Genomic DNA, 19082 nt, shown 5'->3' on the forward strand with positions numbered 1-19082 from the left:
ATAAAAATATTTTTAATCCTACCTCTGCATTTGAATCATTTACTATGAAATCTATGAGTAGATTCCAAATTCTTTGTGACCCTCGGGGTTTTTTTCCAGCTATAAAGCAAGAGGGTTTGATGAAAGACATTTAAGGTTCCCTTTCAGTTCTAACATTCTGAGATTTAAGAAAAAGCCTACCAAGTCAGAAAGAACCTGCAAGAGGAGAAGGCAACATAGGAAAGAAGGGGGAAGGAGGTAGGAAAGCAAGAATATGCCATGTTTTTATGCAATGAAAAAATAATGTATGTAGTTTCTCAAATAGGGTGAAATTGGGGAAAGATTCAAGAAACATAAGTTGATGTGTAACCCAACATTTGTTGGTAGAGTTCTTTTAAATTGTTTTACTTTATAAGAATGTCTACAATTAATACAGTAGTTATTTTCTATAGTCAATTTAGAATATCAATAAATAGCTTCTCATTCTAAAAATTGATGGTGAGATTGGCAACCCCTTTATGTTGGGGAACTATAAGTCCCAGTTTGCAAATGGGCAGTCTCTGTTATGACTATTATCTTGGTATAATTATTATTTTTAAAAATATTTTTTTAGAGACAGAGTCTCACTCTGTTGCCCAGGCTGGAGTGCAGTGGCATCATCATAGCTCACTGCAGCTTTGAACTCCTGGCTCAAGAGATCCTTCTGTTGTAGTCTCCCAATTAGCTGGACTACAGGTGTGTGCCACCATGCCTGACTAATTTTTCTTATTTTTTGTAGAGATGGGGTTTTACTGTGTTACCCAAGCTGATCTTGAACTTCTGGGCTCAAGTGATCATCCTACCTTGGCCTTCCAAAGTGCTAAGGTTACAGGTGTGGGCCACAGCACTTGCCCTCTCGTGCTACAATTATTAATAGTGTACCTTTTCACTCCCAAATGGGTGTTGGTTTTAGACAATGCATTTATAGTCACTGAATTGTTATGAATCTTAGAGCCCCAGGTCTCCCTACCTGTATCTCCTGCTCTAGCTGGGGGTCTGACTTGGGGATGGTTACTCAGTGAAAGAGTCCACAGGGCTCTTTTCAAGCTGGTTCCTTCAGCAGCTTGGTCTCCAGCTGGCAAAGCATTAGAGCCATTCTTTTCCAGGCATGTTTTCTAACATGTCTGAAAAGTTTTTGCCTCCTCATATAAGACTTAAGTAGATTCTCCAGCTATACTTAAAGATTGCAGCCTTCCTTTTCCTTATGGCAAGGATGTAAGAACATCCAATCAGTAAACATTCTCTGCCCACTTCCTATGTGCCAAGAACTGTGCCAGGCTCAGGGTGTAAAGAGACAAAGATCACAAAAGGAGACAGGCATGTAAAACAATAAAGTGTGATAAATGCTACTAGCTAGCTTTGTAGGATGTATGCAACATATATTGAGGTCATTGAAGAAAGAATAGCTAATTTAGGAGAGAGAGGAAGGAGGAGAAGCATTTTGAGCTAGGCCTTAAAGGAGTAGTATACATCTTGCAGGGGGATTGGGTGGGAGGGAGGCATTCTAGGAAGAGGAAGAGACATGTGCAATGATCCATGGCCAGAAAGTACTTAGTGTGACTGAGGAGGCAAAAAGTAGCCTAGTCTGACTCTCCATTTGTTGCAATATACTAGTGTGGAATTGAGTGTGAGGCAAGACCTTGGACCACAGCCAGAGGGGGTGTTGTTATTAGAAGTACCAGAAGGGACTTTATTTCACATTTAGCATGGACCCCTGATGATTCCATTTGAGGGAGGTGTGGGTGTATTTTCATTCCGGAATGTTACACTACAACATTACCACATGCATTGACCAATTTTAATACAGGCTTTCCTTATGTTGCTTTATAATTAGAAGCCAGTGAATTGAAGTTCCACAGCGGTACATAGACTAGTAGTGATAGCTTTATGGAATTGTTTATTTTTAGTTTGGCAAAGGCTAGGCAGTAAGTATCTCAATTAGTAAACTAAAGCAGCATGGATGAGAAAGGCCCACAAGGAGATCAGGAGTTGGAAATCACTAAGTCAGTTAATTGAAGGAAACCCTCATATCACTTACCTATATTTAGAGTTTGAAGAACCAACTGACTGTGCGTGTGTGGCACACACACAAAGTGTCAGTATCCATAATGCTGCCAGCAGTGAGGTCCTTTGCATTCCTCAGGTTCTAATTGTTTAGGAAGTTCCTCTCTTTAGGAGCCACTGTAATTGGCTACCCAATGGGATAGGTCAATGTCCTGTCACAGTGGGTAGGATGTTGTCTTTGACTACGGAAGTTTTTCATCCTACAATTTCTTTCAATATGACCCAATAGGGATTTTATTATGAAGTGCTGAGGGAAGTTATTAATTTTCATATTCATATTTATATTCACATTATACAGCCTGATGTGTGAAAATATTTAATGAAAAATGTATGTGGCACCATAGACCAATTTACTTGCTTCTAGATAGGTCTCCTTCATTATATTTGAGAGTCCGTTTTAAGTTTTGGAGGAGAAACTGAAGGGGTCTACAAAGCTTATTTTTAAGAATTTAAGCATTGTTTAATTTAAGAATTAAGTCTTGTTGTTCTGAGAATTCCAGTATCTTTAGAAAATAGCGACCATTGATAAGATGAAAGATTAATTGGTAGTGCAAAACATTAAGAATGTTATAGGGAAAAAAAGGTGTCTGTGTTTTAAAGTTGCAAAATACCATGATTTAGCTGTCATGATTTTTTGATTTTTAAAGCTGCATGTGTTAGTCCATTTGGATTTACGGCACGTATTTAACATTGTATGAAAGGTCCTTTGGATTTTCCCCCTAAAGGTGGGGAGTGTCTGTAGAAAGATTGCTGTCTTCTTATGCTTAACAATTTATTACACATCAGCTCTCTGTGGTCTGTAGGGGAAATAATGGGGGTCTGTGCATCTGTAGATTAAATTTCTGTATGTCTCCTCTCTGTTTTGCAGACTGGAAAAAGATAGCATTCAGCAGAGCTTTAGCAACGAAGCAAAGGCCCAAGCCCTTCAGGCCCAGCAAAGAGAGCAGGAGCTGACACAGAAGATACAGCAAATGGAGGCCCAGCATGACAAAACTGGTAGGTGGTAGGGAAAGATTAGAGCCTGGGCACTTACTCACAAGCCAGGCCCACGCCTTACTGTGAAATGACATCAGGAACACCTGTAACCTTTGGCTGGCCGAAGGGAGCAGATGCTAACTACACCGGAGATTCCGAATTACATATTAGTTAGCGTTTAAAAGAGAAAATGGAAAGTATTGCCCACTGTCTGTTGATTTCAGAGTGCTGCTCTCACATCTGTTGCACCATCTGGATTATGAGTTTATTTACCTGTGTTCAAGAAACGTAAAGCTGAGAGAGACCACAACAAAGTAGAAAAACAAAGGGCTTGTTTTTGGCTGGGTTTTCAGGCACACATGTTATATAAAGAAAATAGCATCAGAAGCTCTGCGGGAAATGCTCTGAGCTTACAGTTAGAGTCTCCTGAATAGCATTGAACAGTTCCCACAGTACACACATTATAGCTACTCTAAAAGCCTAATGAGTTTGCTTCAGCATCCAAACTGGAGAAAAGCTTTAACCATTAATCGGTTCTTAATTCACTGTCGCAGCTGGATGTAATTCAGTGGCTCCAAATTGATATGTTCCTTTATTTAATCTTTGCAGCTTCGAACATTTTTAGCATTTGTATGATTTCCCCACCTCCCCCAACCCAATCTAGAGTGATGTTTAATCCTTTGCATTCTTCAAGTTCTCACAACTGCTGTTAAAATTCACTAATACAAGGCATTGACCACAGCTGGCAGCTTGGCTAAAAATTGCCATCTTTCATCACATTGGCACTATTCTGCAGACTGAGTTGGCCAGTAACTCTTTACCTTTAATTTGAAAGTAAAATGCACTTTGAAAATAGGCAGTTTGATTTGTTCAGTCAGAGCATTATGTAGTTTCTTTCACTTTTGAGTTGTGTGTTCACAGACAGTGTTAGTCAAAACAAGACAGTGTCAGTCATTATAATTCCACACCACATACTCCACGCTGATTGTACTATTAAAACAAAAGTTTAATTGATCCTGTCTCTTCCAGAAAAATGTTGCTTAATTTTAATGCCTTGATTTATTTTGATTTGTATGCTATCTGCTTTTTGCCAATCATTAGCTAAAATTGAAAAGAAATAAAGGACCTATTAAAACTTACACTTAGAGGTAATTTTCACATGATTTAATGTACATTGTATTTGATGACACAGTAAAAAATTATTTCTTATCCTATAGGTGAAAAATTACTAACATGAAATTCATTAAAAATGTACTTAGAAGCAAATGTCATATTGACTCACATAATTCCCTCCAGCACTTTCAGTAGACATTTTCTTCTATTAGCAAGTAGCCAGAAGAAACGAAAATTCACCAGGTTTAGAAGATACTTTTCCACTAACAAAAAGAAGAAATTACAGGATAAATTATTGTTTGTCTGCACCGCTAGCCAGATCCTACAGATCAGAGTCTTAGGCAGAATCTGAGTGCCAGATTACTTAATTGTTAAAACCATCTTAAGAACACTTTCTTTTATTTTGCACACACACAAAAATCACACTCTTCAATTTCTTTGACCAAATAGCCAGTGAAGCTCATGCTATTGACAGTGAAATCAAAATTCTAAGGAAAATCATGTATTTCACCTTCCTAATTAGAGAAGTATAGGTAAGATTTGGGGGGGCGGGTAGTAAACTATATGCACAAATATGAAACAAAGCATGGATTACAGTGTAGAAGAGAATTCCTCGATTTCAGTTTTGAATTATCTGGTTGTGAGAATTTTTGACACTCTGTTTATAGCAAAATTGTCAAAATAAAAATACAATATCTTGCATATTACAAAGATATAAGCATCTATGACTCCACTTGAGGTATTTGACAACTTATTAAAATGTTAAAACATTACACCAAGCTGGTATGATCAAAAATGTTTCTGGTATATAACGATTATGAAAATAAATGACTCACAAGATTTAGTGTCTTGTCAGTTGATAGGTTCTTTGACTTAGGACATTGAAAGTGACCTAGGGGCTCATAGGAAACGTGTCTGAGCACTTTACCATTCTACGTGTGGAAGCACTGCACAGCTATAACCATAAACATCTTACATTGGTGGGGGTTTATTGTTATTTCTAGAAAATGAACAGTATTCATTGCTGATCTCCCAGAATACATTTTTGACAAAATTAAAAGAAGAATGCTGTATGTTAGCCAAGAAACTGGAACAAATCTCTCAAAAAAGCAGGTAGGTAATATTATACAATACTTTCAGAGCACTATTTGTGTAATTACTGTAATTTGCCATTTAAAAATGGCATTTACACTATTTTATGGTCTGATATCAAAATTAGGTATCTGTTAATGTAAGTTTTTTGTGAAAATATTTTCTCTGTGTGGACATTTTCTTAATTGTCCATACAGACACTTTTATGTTTTTTATGACTATGTGTATATACTATTATTTTTTAATGTTTAGAATGGAAAACTATGAAATTTCAGAAAACAAAAGTCAAAATGACAATAAGGTGAGGATGCATATACTCAGTTTTAAAATCTTATGTTGATACAGTTAACACATTTTAATCTATTATCACAGCTCTCCATGAACACATAAAAGCTATCTTTAGCTCAAATGATAATATATGAAATTTGTATATATAAAATGAAAGTAGATGATACTTTGAAATAATTAAACCAAAACAATCCTTTCCTTCTCCTAAAATTGTTTTGTTTTTATAGAACAGCCATCATTTATTTTATAGGAATACTGATCTTTTATAAATCCACTTATTGGAATCTTAACGACTTTTTTCCTGCACATTTTATAGCGAGATTATCTCAATGAATAAATTATTTTATATTCTAAATTGCAAGAAGCCCGGGTCCTCATTTCAGCTCTGACAGTAACTGTGTAATCTTGGACAAATTTATCTGACTTACTTGGATTGTGGTTTCTTCTTTTATAAATGAATGACATTGGACATAATTACTTTGAACTTAACTATAAAAGGTAATATTCACGTAACTATCTAGATGTCAAATGTCACATTACATCTACACAGAGCAAGAAATATGGCTCAGCAAACAAACTACTGACTTAGGTGTTTCAATTAGGAAGGATTTCCGGAAGGATCAGAGCATTTCTGATTACTCTGAGCTCCATCTTGGGTTCCTGCATCAACCAGCTGTGTTAGTTGATAGAATCCTCATCCCTGAATCTTTTGAGGAATCAGAGGGGTTATGAGTCCAATTCTTTTTGCTCACAGGGAAGCAGAGGCTCCTAAAACTAACCAGAATGTGCTCTGATATGCACACCTTCTTAGCATATACTAATTAAATAACTTATTTTGGTGGAGGAAAACCTCAGGGTGCCAAAATACCAGATATTTTCAGAAAATTTGACCAAGAAAACCAAATGATTTTGTCATGATAGAAACTCTTACAAAATGTCAACAGTGAATATTCCTAACCAGAAATATTCAATTTTCCCCACATAAATCCCAAAGCAAATAATTTGTTAAAAACAAACTAGATTTATATAATATAGGGGAAAATGATATTAATCTGGAATTTATATTATTGGGTTATGTGTCTAATATTGGTTTGTGGATTATTATTGATTAATGACCTTGCTCTCTAAGGTGGCAAAATAATTGAAGTATATGAAAGAGACAAAGAGCCGGGTGCAATGGCCTCCACCTGTAATCTGAGCACTTTGGGAGGCTGAGGCAGAAGGATCACCTGAGGCCAAAAGTTCAAGGCTGCAGTGCAGTGGGCCATGATCATGCCACTACACTCTAGCCTGAGCAACAGAGTGAAACCCTGTCTAAAAAAAAAAAAAAGAAAGAAAGAAAGAAAGAAAAAGAGAGAGAGAGAGACAAAGGTGTTTGGTGTATATTATTTAACTCCCACGACAACTTGAGACAGGAATTAGAATCTTCATTTACAGCTTAGGAAATCAAAACTGTTTAAATCACTGGTAAGTGGGAGGGCTAGGGTTCTAACCTAGCTATTTTTGATTCCAAATAATCACAATATTTTATGTCTACTACTAAAGAAAATTTAGGCCACAGTAGTTAGGATGGCAGAGTTTGGGAAGGAAAAATTAATTTTTAAATCCATGTGGAGAAGTATACTTGGCCTGTGAGGGTGAACCTGCAAGGCTGCGTTAACCAGTACTCTGTGCCCATAGGCCTTCTTTTTCTTCCTGTAGATCTATCAACTTACCCTGTGCTTGTCTAGTGAACTTGAAATTCACCACCTCTCCAGCTCCTCCTGCTTCTGATTCCTCCAGCTCCTGACCACTATGAATTTGTAAACTGAATGTGTTCTTTTGTATCAGACACATAGCTGGCACTTAATACTTATTGAATGAATGGATGGTGAATGAATGAAACAAGTGTGGTGCTACCCTCACATCCTTATCTCACTTCTGATTCCAGCTGGTTCCTTTGTTGATGGCAGACAGTGTGCAATAAAGAATACTTCAGAATTCTAAAAGAAATAGGTGTGACTCTCCTTCTGCCACTTAGCTACTGTAACCTTGGGCACATTGTCTTATCTCCCCAAATCTCAGCTTCTCCATCTGTAAAAACATTTCTACTCGGGTGGGGCAAAGGCAATATATGTAACCTAAACATTTGTACCCCAGTAATATGCTGAAATACAAAATAAATAAAAATAATAACCTTTCTAAAGCCATGCTGCAGGATTGTTGTGGGAATCAGAACTATATAGAGATATACAACCATGCGTGTGTGAAGCGTCTAGCACAATGTGTGACATAGTGATACACAGCACTGCTGCTGTTGTCCTCGACGGCATTGTTTTTTGGGTGTTGACTGGTAATGTGGGTATCACTTCATCAACCTATTATTGTGTTTGCCAGGGAAGGTCTGGCTGCCATTTTCTGATAACAGTAAAGTCAGTGCCACAGTGAAAACCTTTTTAAGGGCAAAGCAGGTTCAGGACAATGGGGATCTGGTTGTGTTTTCTAAGTCTGAAGGATTAAAATGGGAACCTACTGTAACTTGACAATTTGATTCCAAACTAAGGCCTGGCAAGTAGTAAACACTCAATAAATTGTTACTTATTATTTTTGATACTTTTATGAGCCCCTGAAGTTTACTATAGCTGTGTTTATATGCCTCACAAGAAAGTAGTAGATAGGGCAGATTGTGACTTTGAGATCCAGTCTCATTTCTCCTTGATTTCCTACTATGACATTTTCAACAATTCATTCATGCCAAAGTTAACATCCCATTTTGATGTTACCTTCTGCTTTGAAACCACCTATAAAACTTGAAAGGCTCAGATTGTTTCTTTTTAAATAAAAATTATGAACATAGTAAAATCTGTAGAAACCCTCCAGGACTTTGCCTCTGCTCACACTATACTAAATTTGGGGGATAAATAATTTCCCCTGTGCTTTGTGAGGGAAGTCTTGGAGATTCTGAAATTTTGTCATTGTGCAAACTCAGCCTCCAAAATAATTATGTAATCCATATGGTAATTTTGGTCCAGATTTTTCTCAGAGTATTACAGTAAAAATTTTTCCTGAAAGTAAGTGTATTTATTTTGCATTGATCAATGATTAAAACACATTTTTTTGCTCTCCTGCCTTTACTAGCAACATTTCTCTAAGAGTTTTATGTTATTTAAAATGCCAAACTAAACAAATGGATTCATACCATTTAAAAAAAGCTTTTTCACTCACAGATCTAGTCATTTGACTAGAACCCATGCAGAATCACGAGGAAAGCTGACAATCTGGGCTCGTGGTGCCCATATACTCTTACTCTCTGCCCCAGCCTCATGCGAGGCTGCTCTGTGAAAATGTTTTGAAATGGTACCTCTGTGTGTATGTGTCTGTTGTATGTGTTTTCTCCCATAGACCGTAAGTCGCGTTATGGCAGTGACGACTGCTTCTGTTCTCTGGAAGGCTCCATAGAGATTAGCACTGCACTTTGCGCGCTGTGTGTATCCCACACCGCACGTAGTGGTGTCTGTAACCCCAGGGTTTGTGAATGGCACGTCCCATTTTAAAACTAAAAATGAACTGCCGATTCTGTGCATTTTATATAGCTTGTTTTTGACCATCAGGCAAGAGAATTAATTCCATTTTGCTTTTAATTGGCACCGGGCAGACATTCTGGCTGATTTTAGTTAAAGCTCACATAAACTTTCGCTACCCTTCTTTCTGTATTCCCCAGTACTCTGAGAGCTTATTACAGTTATGGGGTTGTTTTTGAGAGAGGTAAATGGAGATATTTAAATATCATTGGAACAACTGTGATTTTTCTTTATCAAAGTAAAGGAAGTGTTCCCTCTCCCCAGACGCTTAGATGAATCAGCAGTAAAACCTTGCAGTGGGGTTTGCCGTGTTATCTGACACCTGGCCTGGGAAGCCTAGATAAAAGGTTGGGCACAGGCTGGGAAAGAGCCTCTGCCAGCTAGAGTGGAGATCTAGCATGTGCTGGGGTTCAGCCTCTCACCACTTGCACTTTGAAAAGAACAGGATAGAGCTCAGAATCCGGGTCTATGCGGTTTTGCTTCTCTTCTTTCTTTTCTGTCATTGTCACTTTCTGGGTTGCTAGGCTTGTGGATTGATGTCTAACACTGCCCATTGTGTATTTGTGATTTGCGTTTTGTAATTAAGAGGAACAATGGGAGTCCATGGGGTCTCGTTATATATAATGGTTGGTTTAATTTGTTTCACTTCTATCTTGTTAATTGTAAATTGATCATTAAGATTTGAATTCTAATCTGTCACCAGGGTTGTGAGTATTGAGACTAGAGCAATGATCCTGGTTTTAATCACTGATGATGAGAAACAAATTTTATAATTTTGGTACATATTGCAGTTCATATATTTTAACACTGTATTTTATGGTGTTATAAATATTGTTAAATGACTTTTAGTGTAGTTTTACTGTGTGGACTATAATGTATAAATTATATTACTGCTTTGGCAACAGTAGGTATCCAACTGTGTGAGTTTAATTGAAGTGAAGAACACACACCCGGTTGAACTATTTTTTTTCCCTTGCATGTTTAGATGATGTTAGCTTGGGATCCTACAAATATTATATTCTACAAGAAGAGACTGATATTGGCCTCTGCTAATTTTTATAAAAAGTCAAACCAGAATCTAAAAGAATAAAAAAATTAAAGTGTCATATTTTCCCTTAAAGAGCAATCATTTTAATCTGAATTATAGTAGTAAAATATCTTCTATTTCATGTAAATGCAATTATACAATATAACTGGTATATAAAAATGCAGGGGAAAGTTGGTGCTTTTGTAAAGCCAGAAATGACCCAAATTTTCTATGAAAATGGATTAGAGTCAATTATCCTTTTATATGACACTAGGATAAACATGCCACAAATGTGCCTCTAAACTAATATAGAAACGTGTAAGTTTACTCTTTGAGCTTTGCAAACTACTGGTTCTATGAATATCTCGTGAGCTCCAAACAGAAAAAGGATGATGTGCATGCATATGTGCCCAATTTTTATTGAACAATGGAAGTTGGCAGCAAACTACCATTATAAATAAAGAAAAAACCAAAAATATGCAAAGCAGGAAAAAAAGATTGTTACAATAACACAGTTGGTAGTACCATGTACTTTACAAATAACATTTACATTTTTGTAATTATGTAACAGATCCTCAATTTCCAGAATTTGAAAAAATTTTCTGTGACATTATCATCCAGAGATAACTATTGTTACCTTTTACATATTTCAGTCAATTTCCATATGTATGTATGCATACATTTATATTGTCACTGAGATTATAGTATATATACAGTTTTGTATCTTCCTTTTCACTTAATATTATTTCATCTAATGAACATTTTTCTACATCAGTAAATACTCTGGAAATAAAATTTTAATTGAATCATTTATATGCATAATAATTCATTAGACATTTATGATGTTTCCAATTTTTAACCATTATGAATAATAATATGACAATAACTGTATATAAATCTGAATTTTTGATGATTCCCTTAGTAGAGATGCCTCAAAGGGGATTGCTAGTCCAAAGGCTATGAATCTTTTTAATGTGCTTTACTTTGCTTAAGTACTGTTCTAAATTCTGCTCAATATATGTGTATATACCCCTATGTCAGTATGTGACATTAAAAAGAAGTCAGAGATAAAAGAACAAAAAGGAGGAGGCTATACTGCATGGTGGGTGGCAGTACTCCTTAAGAATTGGACAGAATGGTATTAGTATCTGGGCTTGGCCACTCACCATTTGAGTGATCTTAGGCAAATCATTAAACTTCATATTTATCTCACAGAGATACCTTGCAAGATTGAGATCATTAATGTAAAGGATGGATTTCACTATTTGTTATAGAGTAGGCATGCAAGAAACGTTTGATAGTAGTATCTGGTTTTGTTATGCATTTCTTTGAATAATACTGAAGTTGAATATTTTATAAATGTTTATTGATCATTTGCGTATCTTCTGTGGATATTTTTCATATTCCTTGTACTTTTCTTAATTGAAATGTTGATGGAGAGTGTAGTTAGTGCTTCATTTAATGATGCTTTTAATTTTTATTGATCCTGTATGTTCTGTATGTTCTGTATGTTTTTTTTTAATTATTAAACTTTACTTTTAGAGTAGTTTGAGATCCACTGCAACACTGAGCAGAAAGTACTGAGAGTTCCTATATATTCCCTGTCCCCTCCCAAAATCTCCCCCACTATTGACTTCTCTATTTTGTTTTATTATGAATTTTTTCAAAATACTATTTATGTCTATTTAAAACATTTATAAAATGTGGGAAAGGATGAATAAAGAACAGAAAAAACATTCATCCTACCACCCAAAAATAATCAATATTAATATTAATATTTGGTATACATGTCAAAATATTTTTAAATTATAAAATGGAATCACATCATACCTGCTGCTTTTTAGTGTGTTTTTTCTTTTCAATATGTCATAGTTTTAGGTCAATAAAGAATATTAATAAATAGCCACATTTTCATAATAATATCTTGATATTCCATTGAATAAGTAATGTAACCAATCTCCTATTGATAGATTTCTGGGTTAAGTTTCTAGATACTGGGTTGCAGAGCAAGGGTATTTCTAGAAATAATGCTGTAATGAATATTTTCACCCAAATGTACAATTTTTTCCAAACATGATTTGTAAGTATAGAAGTTTTATAAAATCTATGTTTTCTTTGTGATTTTTCTTTAAAAATTTCCTTTTTTGCTTGAGTACCTGAGAATAGATAAATGTTCTCCTGTATTTTTCTTCTAACATGGTTTAAGGATATTTTTTTCTTTTTTTTTTTTTTTTGGAATTATTTTAGTGCATGGTATGATAGGAGACACTAATCTTGGAATGAGTACTAAATTAAAAATTTATTATAACTACCTCTAATTTATTTTATACTATATGTAATTTTCAAAGAAAAAACATAAGTCATTACCAACTTGTTTTGGACTACATCAATTATGGTTTAATTTTTTATTAGGAGGAGTAAATGTAGATTGAGCACATGATCTGAACTTGAAAATGAGATAATCCATTCTTTCATGTATAAAGGAATAAAACACTATTCCTAACCAGGAAGAAAAGTCTATCTTGCCTAATGGAAGAACCCTTTGTTTAGAGGGAATTAATTTTACAGCTAGCGTCTTACTTAAACTTCAGGAAACAAACCAATCATTAACCTGGAAGCTACTCATATTATAATCTACAAGTTTTAAGCTTTCAGTGGGGAACTGATGGGGAAGTAGGGCATGAGAAGATGGGGGCAGTGGGCGACACTTTAGAGTTTAATTGAAACAAGGACAGGGAAACAACTTTTCTTGTATAGACATCTTTCTGATCTTCAAATTTTGAGACTTGACATTGTCATCCAAGACTCTAGAGACAGCATATTTCCTGAGAGACATCAGCCATCACCAAAGGTGGTATCTGTGATCCCAAGCGAAATATATGTAGACAGAAAGAAGGTTGGGGAAATGGTACCTGAGTTAGCAGAATGGAGAACAGTTAATCTTATGTGTCCAGAGTGGGATATGGATATGTGAAGCAAGCTGATCTGTTTTCAGAATTCCAGAAGAACTTAGAAGAAAAATTGAAGATTCCTAGTCTACCCCTTGCAGCCGGGTGGCTGCCCCTCTTCCGCAAAGAAGACTAAGGGCTTCCCCTCTGACGAAATTAAACCAGAGAGCTCTGGTTAAAATAGGGGAACTGAAGTTAGAATAGAGGGATTAAGAGAAAGACTGTGGTCTGAAAGATGAGATCCTTACCTCATGTTTCCACCCAGCTTCTAGGTTGCTGACAGTCAAGATTGTACTGTCAGCAACAGGAAACTGAAAGATCCTTCTCCAGAGCAACAGAATGTCGATAGACAAAATGTTGAGATACTGATATTTGAGGATCTCCCATCAGGAAAGATGGCTTGCCACTCAATCATCCTATGCTAAAGCCCACTAGTTTGGAGAAAATGAATGTACACAAGCACAAATGTAATCATAATATACTGCTTGGATAGCAAAACCAATATTTAAGTAGTCATTATAAAGCGAATACTAATTGAACCCCAAACTGAAATACTGATAATTATATTGACAAGCTGGAGAAGAAAGAAGGGGAATGAGGCATATAGAAGAGTTTAATCTTCATCTACCACAATAAGTCAGGAGAAATTTCTTAATTGATGGAACAAGATATAGTGGATGAGCTTATTTAAAAATATGGAGGTAAATACCAGAAGAAAAGGCTTTACAAAAATTGAAAGTATTTGTCACCATTTAGCTGGATTGGGGATCAGGGGACAGGAGACTGCTGCTTTAGATTATTATGCCTTTTAGAACTTGTGCAATTATTAAGGATCTTCAGAGAAACAGAACCAACAGGATATCAATCTGTCAACCTATTGGATCTATCTAGGTCTAGATAGACAGAGATAGACACAGAGATTTATTTTAAGGAATCAGCTACTGCAATTATGGAGGGTTGGTAAGTCCAAAATCTTTAGGGTAGGCAGGCTTGAAAACCAGGGAGGAGTTGCAGTTTAAGTTCAAAGGCAATCTGGAGGCAGAAATCCTTCTTGCTCAGGGATGTCAGCCTTTGTTCTATTAATGCCTTCAACTGACTGGATGAGGCCCACCCACACAGAGGGCAATCTGCTTTACTCAAAGTGCACCAACTTAATGTTAATCTCATCTAAAAATACTTTCACAGAAACATGCAGAATAATGTTTGGCCAAATATCTGGGCACTGTGGCCCAGCCAAGTGAACATATAAAATTAATTATCACAGAATTATTTGATTTTAACCATGTGCTATTAAATTGGCTTTGTTAATTGAAAGAAATTCTCTGTTACAGAGGTTAGGTCTGGGTTGTTTCTTTGAAATATGGTGACTGGCCTATAGTAAATGCTCAGTAAGTAGTTGTTAAATGAATGATAGTCTTTTTAAAAAGAGATTTGATCATTACCATTTTTGTCTTGTTCCTTAGAAAAGACATTTCTATTAGAGTAAGTTGTTATTCATTTATTTAACACTTGAGTCCCTACAATGCATATCTATCTCTAGGTATTTTGCAATTTCTGTGATATTTTCTTTTACATAAAATAATTTTTGTTACACTGTTACATTTAAGTATAGAGATTAAGATAAGGTGACGGTTATACAGTAAAAATATACTCTAGTAATAAGAACCTGTAACATCTATTATTTCTGTGTTTTTATCTCTCTAGATCTGAAATCTCTCAGCTCAGTCAAGAAAAAAGGTATACATATGACAAACTGGAAAAGTTACAGAAAAGAAATGATGAATTGGAGCAACAGTGTGTCCAGCATGGGCGAGTACATGAGACAATGAAGCAGAGGTAATAAAGGTCTAGTAATCACCTGATGTGCCATATATTGAATGTGTTTGGTTTATAAACAGAAGGGGAATTGCTGTGAAATAAAAAGAATTCATGATCATTATGCAACTCCAGGGACATGCTCAAAACCTAATGCTTTTAGGTTGTTATTATATGCAAAAAGGATAGCACATCCCCTTTTTGTTGTTCTCTAAAGACAGAGAATTTGTTTTAATCTAAAACAGCAGAGGAAAACCATCCCCCTTGAAGGTATAAATTGGTAATATTGTAATATGGAGGAATTTCACAATTTATTTTGTAGAAATTAGATTATTTGTACCTTTTTTAGGATAAAACATGTAGTAGGCCTAAAGAGGTTAAATATCTATCAGAGGTTGCACAGATACTATTGCTAGAGTCACAAGCATTGGTAAATAACAGTACAATACTGTAAATGTATTTTCTCTTCTTTGTGATTGCCTCAAAAACATTTCTTACTCTAGCTTACTTTATTGTAAGAATATAGTTTATAATACATATAACATATAAAACATGTTAATCAACTGTTTATGTTATCAGTAAGGCTTCTAGTTAACGGTAAGCTATTGGTAGTTAAGTTTTGTGCCCCTAACCCCTACATTGTTCAAGGGTCAACTGTACAATAATGATCAGTTCTAGGAAAGAGATATATACTTTGTGGTATAAGTACATGTGATAAGTGGATTTATCCTGATCAGGAAAATCTTCAATGAGAACAAGGCACTTGAATCTGTGAGCAAAGGGGTTAGGGATTATTTGCCTTCTAGAGCTGGAATTGGCAAACTGTGCTCCAGTCCACAACCCATGTTTTTATGGCCCAGGAACATAGTCATGCTCATTTGTTTGCATATTGTCTGTGGCTGCTTTCATGCCACAAGGTCAGAGTTGAGCCGTTGAGTCACAGACTATGGCCTCTTGGCCAACACAGCCTAATATATCTACTGCCTAGACCTCTCCTAAAAATGTTTGTCTATTTCTGTTCTAGAGAAAGGAAAACTGTAAAATTGATGGTCTTGAGGTAGAAAAGCATGGTATTTTTGAGGAAGAGAAGAACTGTGTGTTTAACATAAAGATAAGGGAAAGAGTGGTATGTGAGGTTGGAGAGGTAGGCAAAGGCCAGACCTAAAGGAACAGGGTCTTTAAGTTTTTATTATGGACCTTTTATTTTACCATGTTATTAATGAGAAGAAATCAAAAGGTTTTTTAAAAACAGAGTAGTGATGCGATCAGATTTCATTAAAAATAGCATTCCAGGCCAGGTGCAGTGACTCATGCTTGTCATAGTAGCACTTTGGGAGGCTACGGTGGGAGGAGTGCTTGAGGCCAGGAGTTCAAGACCAGCCTGGGCAATGTAGTGAGACTCTGTCTCTAAGAAAAACATTTAAAAATTAGCTGGATGTGATGGAGTGTGCTTATAATCTTAGCTACTCAAGAGGCTGAGTCAGGAGGATTGCTTGAGCCTGGGAGTTGGAGGTTGCAGTGAGCTATGATTACACCACTGCACTCCAGTCTAGGGGCAGGGTGAGTCAGTCTTTCTCTCTCTCTGTCTGTCTCTCTCTCTCTGTCTCTCTCTCTCTCTCTGAAACACACACACACACACACACACACACACACACAAATAGCATTCTAACTTCAGAGTAGATAGTGGATTGGAGCAGAGCCATAGTGTTTACCCAGGACTAACTAGAGAGTAGTCAAGCAATGATGGTGGCTTGGACTGGAGTGATAATAATGGTGTTAGAAGTAAACAGAGTGGTGAAATATAAAGGAGGTTGAATCAGCAGGATTAAATCAATTGACAGTGTTGGGTGGAGGAGGGGAGCATGTCAAGGATGACATCCATATTTCTGGCATGAGTAGCGGGTGCCTAGTCATGCTGTATTGAGAACTAGAGAACATTCCAAAGAAGCAGGTTTGCGGTTGAGTTGGCCTGGGTTTGGCATGAGACCAGTGTTAAGTTTTTGCCATGTTGAATTTAATGTTCAAATGGATATCTATAGTAAGCAGGTGGATATAATGGGCTACGCTCAGAAGATAGGTCTGGACTGGAGACAGAAATCTCCATTGGCCTATAAAGGAAGTAAATGAAGACACCTAGAGAAAAAACATGAAGGAAGGAGGGGTTACTGAATGCTAAAGAACGCAAGTATTGTTAAAAGTAAAGTAGGTGCGGGCAAAGGAGATTGAGGCAAAGCAAGCTGAGAAGTAAGTGGAAACTGGTAGAGCATGTTGTCACACATGCTGAAGGACGAAGTGAACAATCAGAAGCTGCTGAAGGGTTAAATGAGACTGAAAAGTAGCCATTGGACTTGGTGACATGGACATTGCTGATTATGTTAACAGAAACAATTTTAGTTGAAGAGTGGGTACAGAAACCAAATTAGAGTGGATTGAAAAATCAGTGTGAGACGAAAATCTGAAATAGCTAATTTAAAGCACCTTTTCATGAGGTTTGGCTGCAAGGGAAAACAGAAAGCAAGAGACATTGGTGGTGGGAGGTGTATTGGGAAGGGCATTTTGTAGCAGGGAATAAGGATTGATTTGCATATTTCCCCTAGAAAATAGAACTCAGTGTACACAGAGCCCCAGAGTCGGTGGAGCTCCATTGGCGCTTGTGTTCTCTCGTCTGGGTGTATGCTATGTCGCCAGCTCCCAGTAATCCTGGGTGTTTTGTCAGTTGTACAGTTTTGCCTAGTTTTCTTCCTTTTGTATCATAATGTATTGTTTAAATTATGTACGTAAAAACCATTGTTGAGGCCGGGCGCGGTGGCTCTTGCCTGTAATCCTAGCACTCTGGGAGGCCGTGGCAGGCGGATTGCTCAAGGTCAGGAGTTCGAAACCAGCCTGAGCAAGAGTGAGACTCCGTCTCTACTATAAATAGAAATTAGTTAATTGGCAAACTAATATATATAAAAAAAATTAGCTGGGCATGGTGGCTCGTGCCTGTAGTCCCAGCTACTCGGGAGGCTGAGGCAGGAGGATTGCTTGAGCCCAGGAGTCTAAGGTTGCTGTGAGCTAGCCTGACGCCACGGCACTCACTCTAGCCTGGGCAACAGAGTTTTTTGAGACTCTGTCTCAAAAAAAAAAAAAAAACCATTGTCAAAAGACATGACACTTATGATTGAAATATAACAAACCAATAATGAGTTTAAATTTGATAATTCTAATTTTCTAATAGAAATTTTAATCTTCAAAAGCCAGTGTTAAACATAAGAAATATAGTATTGCTTTTTATCTAATTTGACATTTTAATTTTGGGGAATTAAGACTATTCACTATTTTCATAGAAATACTTGAAAATAATAAGTCTGAAATCTTAACCCTTAAAAACTAAAAGAGAAAGCTATCGTACTTGAATTTTACATTCAAAAAACAAAAATTTCAAAAAATATGAAATTTTTTTATTGATTTTTGATTCTATAACAGATTTAATTTTAAATGCATGTTTTAGAGTATATTTTGGTATGGTCCTAAAACTTATGATATTGGCCAATTGTGCCTTTTTTAACATAATTCATTAAGGATTTAATTTATGTATTAATTTATGTATTAAGATTTATGATTTAATTTATGTATTAAAATAGTGGCATTATTACATATGAAAATCACTTTTAAAATAAATTTTATATTATTTTTAAATTTATGCTTATTTTAAATAAAATATTTGTACTTAAAATTTTTCTCTTTATCATATCATACAATAATAATGAAATGATTTAATAAATTCCTAAGAGGGTTCATATAACTATATGTTTCTGTGAAGGGGTTTTGAGAGTCAAAAGGAATTTGGAGATGTTGAGGTAGACATAGGGGTGCTGTTATAAGGTTCTTGTGAAGAGAGGTGGGTTGGGGACCCAAGCATAGAGAAGGGACTGGGAGGGTCACCTCCTGCATTGCAACAGCTGTGGCAGGAAAGAGGACATATCTGATAAATGCATGTTTATGAATATGGTGCTAGGAAAGAAGGTGAGCTGAGGCCAGCTTTAGTTTTTTCTGTGTTTATTTGGCATCTGTTTTGTACTGGTCACCGTGGTAGGCCCAGAGATACTAATACAAGGATGTAAGGGATCTACTCTGCCCCACTCCCATTGTTGTGGTCTCCCTCGCTATTTGGGCCAAGGTATTGCGAGCCTGCAGTGCAGA

At 36.2% G+C, this 19082-nt stretch overlaps 1 protein-coding gene across 7 annotated transcripts in view; it reads left to right on the top strand.

Moving 5' to 3' along the window:
- Positions 1-19082, top strand: part of SDCCAG8 (SHH signaling and ciliogenesis regulator SDCCAG8) — a 217513-nt gene that overhangs the window by 123810 nt on the left and 74621 nt on the right. For 5 of the 7 annotated variants that reach the window (XR_012913554.1, XM_012751164.3, XM_012751174.3 and 2 more), the window contains exons 14-16: positions 2951-3078; positions 5175-5283; positions 14790-14921. Coding sequence is in view for 5 of the 7 variants with exons in the window: in XM_012751164.3 (XP_012606618.2) it covers positions 2951-3078; positions 5175-5283; positions 14790-14921 (369 nt within the window). In the remaining 2 variants the exon portion in view is untranslated. The remainder of the gene's footprint in view (positions 1-2950; positions 3079-5174; positions 5284-14789; positions 14922-19082) is intronic. The other 2 variants (XR_012913555.1, XM_075995526.1) reach the window with 1 other exon arrangement.

Source organism: Microcebus murinus, chromosome 19 (genome assembly GCF_040939455.1).
Source record: "Microcebus murinus isolate Inina chromosome 19, M.murinus_Inina_mat1.0, whole genome shotgun sequence".
NCBI lineage: Eukaryota > Metazoa > Chordata > Mammalia > Primates > Cheirogaleidae > Microcebus > Microcebus murinus.